The 4,005-nt window shown below is 40.5% G+C and overlaps 1 protein-coding gene across 1 annotated transcript in view; it reads left to right on the top strand.

Moving 5' to 3' along the window:
* Positions 1–2,881, top strand: part of LOC104621098 (major facilitator superfamily domain-containing protein 2B-like) — a gene marked incomplete at its 5' end in the record, with an annotated part of 9,982 nt that extends 7,101 nt beyond the window's left edge. Inside the window, 3 exon segments of the mRNA XM_010287493.1 lie at positions 1–39; positions 1,596–1,772; positions 2,824–2,881. The exon segment at positions 1–39 is cut by the window's left edge and continues 8 nt beyond it. Coding sequence (XP_010285795.1) covers positions 1–39; positions 1,596–1,772; positions 2,824–2,881 — 274 coding nt within the window.
* Positions 2,882–4,005: the final 1,124 nt, after the last annotated feature.

The raw sequence follows: 4,005 nt of genomic DNA, 5'->3' as shown, positions 1-4,005 counted from the left end.
AGCAGGAATTGGCTTAGGAATTTCTGCAGCAGGCCTGGAGTAAGTAACTCTGTGTTTTGGCTTAGGGGATCTACTCTGAAAGCATTCTGAAGTGACTCTGCCTTTACCCTGTGGAATTAATTGCCTTTTTGCCCTGAACCTGAATGTGCCAGCAGCTCCAGATGGCTGACCACTGAAGATGGCTTTTTCATCATCTAGGTCAGACCGCTGAGTGTTAAGTTGCCTGCCCTAGCATGTTTCAGTTCAGAAAGACCTGCCTTCCCTTTAGGTTCTCCTCTTTCCAAATTACTCATGTAAATTTTAGTGGCTTATACTAACTAAATGTGAAAGCTCAGCAGAGGAAGGTCCCCCACAAGTCATACAGCTGCTTTTGTGCATTCCCTGTTGCACTCAGGTTGGACTATGTATGTGTTGTATGTATGTCTGGCTTGTAAGTCTTTACATGGACTGGAGTGCTTTCAGGGGTGTCTAGTGGCCTGTTCTGCATTAAAGGATCAACAATTCCTACATGGTTTTAAGGAACTGGACATTGATCCAAGTCAGGAACAGAGTCTTCCTCATAGCCCATCACCTAGACCACATTCGTTTGGAAGATGCTTTGTGTTCTTCCACTTTTGCCTTGCCTGTTCTGACTAGACAGTCAGGTTGGGAAACCTCATGGTTAGCCATCTCCTGCCCTGCTTTTCTGCACGACCTAGCAGAAAGGGCCTTTGCCTGCAGCTGCTAGGTTTCAGTACATGTACAGCACACAAGCACACAATAAACACAAGTGAACTTGTCTGAAATACTATCTAGCCCTTGGCTCCAAGTTAGGTTTTGGTAACCAGAATGTTTTGCTTCAGGGCCTTCAGCTGAATCTGCTAAATAACAGACAGTGCTTGGCTGAGCATTTTGGGCTTAGGAATTTTAGACACTTACTGTTAAGACCCTCAAATAAATCACTGTTTGCCAATTAGCCCTGCATTTTCAACTGCATTCCAGTTAGCTCCCAGCAATTTGCCAGGGCAGATGTTTCTGGGAGAACACAGAAGACAGAGTGATGCCAAATGAGCTGTAGCTTTCATAGGTGCATGTTCAGAGAAAAATAAATTCCTTCCACAAATTGGGAATGGGAATTTGAGTATATCAGCAGTTGAGGGACTGCATGGAAACACTGAATCAATGAACTGTGTGTAACTAACTCTAAGCACTTGAGTAAATTTATCTATCTTGAGAAGAGTGCTTAAGTGTGTGCTTAAATTAAAGTTAATTATTGCTGTTGAAATTGGTCAGATTACTTGTATACGTTTAAAGTGGAGCATAAATACTTTGCTAAATATTAATATGAAACATATAACAGATCAATTGCCTTACAAGGGATTCCATGGTCCTCTTAGTAGTTAAACATTACATAATAGTAATGAGAAAATACAGAGGTAATGTAGTTACCTGAAATTGAGCACAAAGATGAGATTTGAAACATGTTAGGGAAAAAATGGGAGAAAAGTCTTAAAGAGTGTTGGGGGAAAGGAGTGACCCAAAAAGGAGGCCTTCAGATGAACAGTTGCCTCTTAGCTTTGGACATACACACACCACTGTTATTTCCATTTGTTTAGGTTTACTGGATACAAGCCAGGGATATGCAGACAATCCAACGATGTGATCCTCACACTGAAAATCCTCATTGGCGCAGTCCCTGCTATCCTTATTCTTGTAGGCTTATTTATACTTCTTTTCTACCCTATCACTGAAGAAAGTCGGAAAGAAACAAAGCTTGCACTTGAAGTGTTAAGGTAGGTTTGAAGTGGCAGCAAACAGCAATAATATCACCGCAACAGCTCATAGTTATACTGGGCAAAAGTTATTAGCTACCAACATACACCTCTGTATTCCTTACAGCAAAACAAAACAGCACAACACTCTATTAGTTGAATTATTGACTGAATGGTACCATTACATGCTCCAGTATCTCATTTTTGTAGTGTAGTATTACTTGCTTAGAGGACCATTTACCAGATATATCGGCTGCTATATTTTACTTTTTCTCCGGGGTGGCAGACAAAGCGCTATTGTGGTACAGTGTTTCAAGCCAGAAATGAAGATTATTCTACGTAGATTAAATTTCTGGAGAAAATATGAACAGTTACAATTTCCTTGTATATAGAAGAAAATGGGATTCTTGACTGCATTCTTGATGTTGATGGCATATAAGAAACATCCAAACCATTTAGAGGCATAGGCAGGAAAGATCATGGGAAAGAAAGAAAGGACAGCTTTGAGCTGTTCTTTCCCTTTTTACCCTATCGCTCTCCCTTCCTCCCCTTTCCTCCCTCTCCAAAGAAAATCTTGCCTAGCTCAAAATCATCCACCTTTGTCAAATGAGGCCTTGGTATGCTGAGGACATACATAAGAACAGTCTATCCTAGCAGATTGATGGATTAAATATCAAAATATGTTGTTACTCTGTCTTGTTTTTATTATTCCAAGTTAGTGGAGTTGGAAGCTGATTTCCATGCTAAGGGATTAATTCCAGGGCCTAAACATGGGTATCTGGGACCAATTCATTGCCCTAAGGTATCTGAGATACCTGCATGGGGTTGGCAGATATGCCACAGGCCTCTCGTGCACCAGCTGCTTTCTTGAGTGGCAGCTGCAGACCGGAGGGGACAAGCTAAATGGCCTAAAATGGGACTGGTCCTGCTGTTTAGGTACTTTAGTCACTGTCCATAACAACCACACCTTGCTGGTGGTTACCAGCTGTTTGAGATTGCCAAACCGCAGCTTGATTAGTTAGCAATAAAAGCCAGAAGTCTGTTCACGTATCATTTGTTCTGCTTTTAACAGAAGGAGCCATCAAAGTACAGACAACCTGGATGACCACAAAGAGGACATCTCAGTCTGAAAGCTCTGAATACAGTGACTTTCCACACAGAGTCTCACATCCCACACACAAACTCTGTGAGAGCATTCCGGGTCATTTCTCTGCTCACATTTTATTACAAAGGATAAAGAATGATTCTGACACAGTCAGTAATGAAATCAAGAGAGGACACCACTGTGCGAAATATATACCTAACTCCATGCACTGTGCTAAAAAAGATATTACCAAATGTTCAGGAATGTAAGTTATTGAAGGCTTGGGGTTTTTTTGTTTACTTTTCAATGATTAACGAAAAGCTGTGATCTCATTGCAACAGGAGATTCTATGGACTCGTAGGTCAAGGGAAAAAAGTGTCAAATGTGATGCACTGCCCAAATTTTAACTCATGTGATATATTTCACCCTTAGAGGCTGCGGTGGATTTTGAACATAATCTCTACCTATAAATTGCACACTAGTGTGTTTGGAAAGCACTTGAGAATCCTGAACTATACTACATAAAGTTAGTATTTACTTTGTTTTGAAATGAAGCAAATCACTGATGCAGACATATTTTGAGGATTTTCTCACCAAAAGTTTTTCTGAAAGAGATTTTGATGTAATTTAACTTTCTAGATTTTATATGAAACAGACCCTTGCATTTCCCGTTACTGGAGTTCCTTGCTTCTGAAACCTGTAAACTGGTCTTTCTCAGAGAATGAGTACTTAACAATTTCAAAGTCAACATCTCCACTCAGGATACCCAAAATCAGTAGTCCCTTCCAAAAATTAGACTATGCCATTCAAATTGCTGTAAATTTTGGGCTTGAAGTAATTGTGATACTCGCCCATTTCTCATGTGGTGTAGGCTCTTTGCCTCACAAAACACCATGGCATGGCAGTTAATCTCAGGTTGCATACAGTGTTTTATAATAATAAGGCTACACCTGACTTTTAAATAGTGAATTTTTTTCAGTCAGGGGTGTCATCATGCTTTAAATACATTAACTGAAACCTCATTTCTACTATGAATTCACACTGCTGAACATATTTTGTAGATGAAAGACACACCTAACATTAGGCACTTTCTGGAGCACTTAAGGCGGACCTGGTCATTCTGGGCTTCTTCTGTAGTCAGTGGAGATACAGAGACCTCCAGAGGCTGGC

Source organism: Phaethon lepturus, unplaced genomic scaffold (assembly GCF_000687285.1).
Source record: "Phaethon lepturus isolate BGI_N335 unplaced genomic scaffold, ASM68728v1 scaffold44795, whole genome shotgun sequence".
Lineage (NCBI taxonomy): Eukaryota > Metazoa > Chordata > Aves > Phaethontiformes > Phaethontidae > Phaethon > Phaethon lepturus.
The sequence above is the reverse complement of the archived record's forward strand: the minus strand, read 5'-3'. Positions and strand labels throughout refer to the sequence as shown.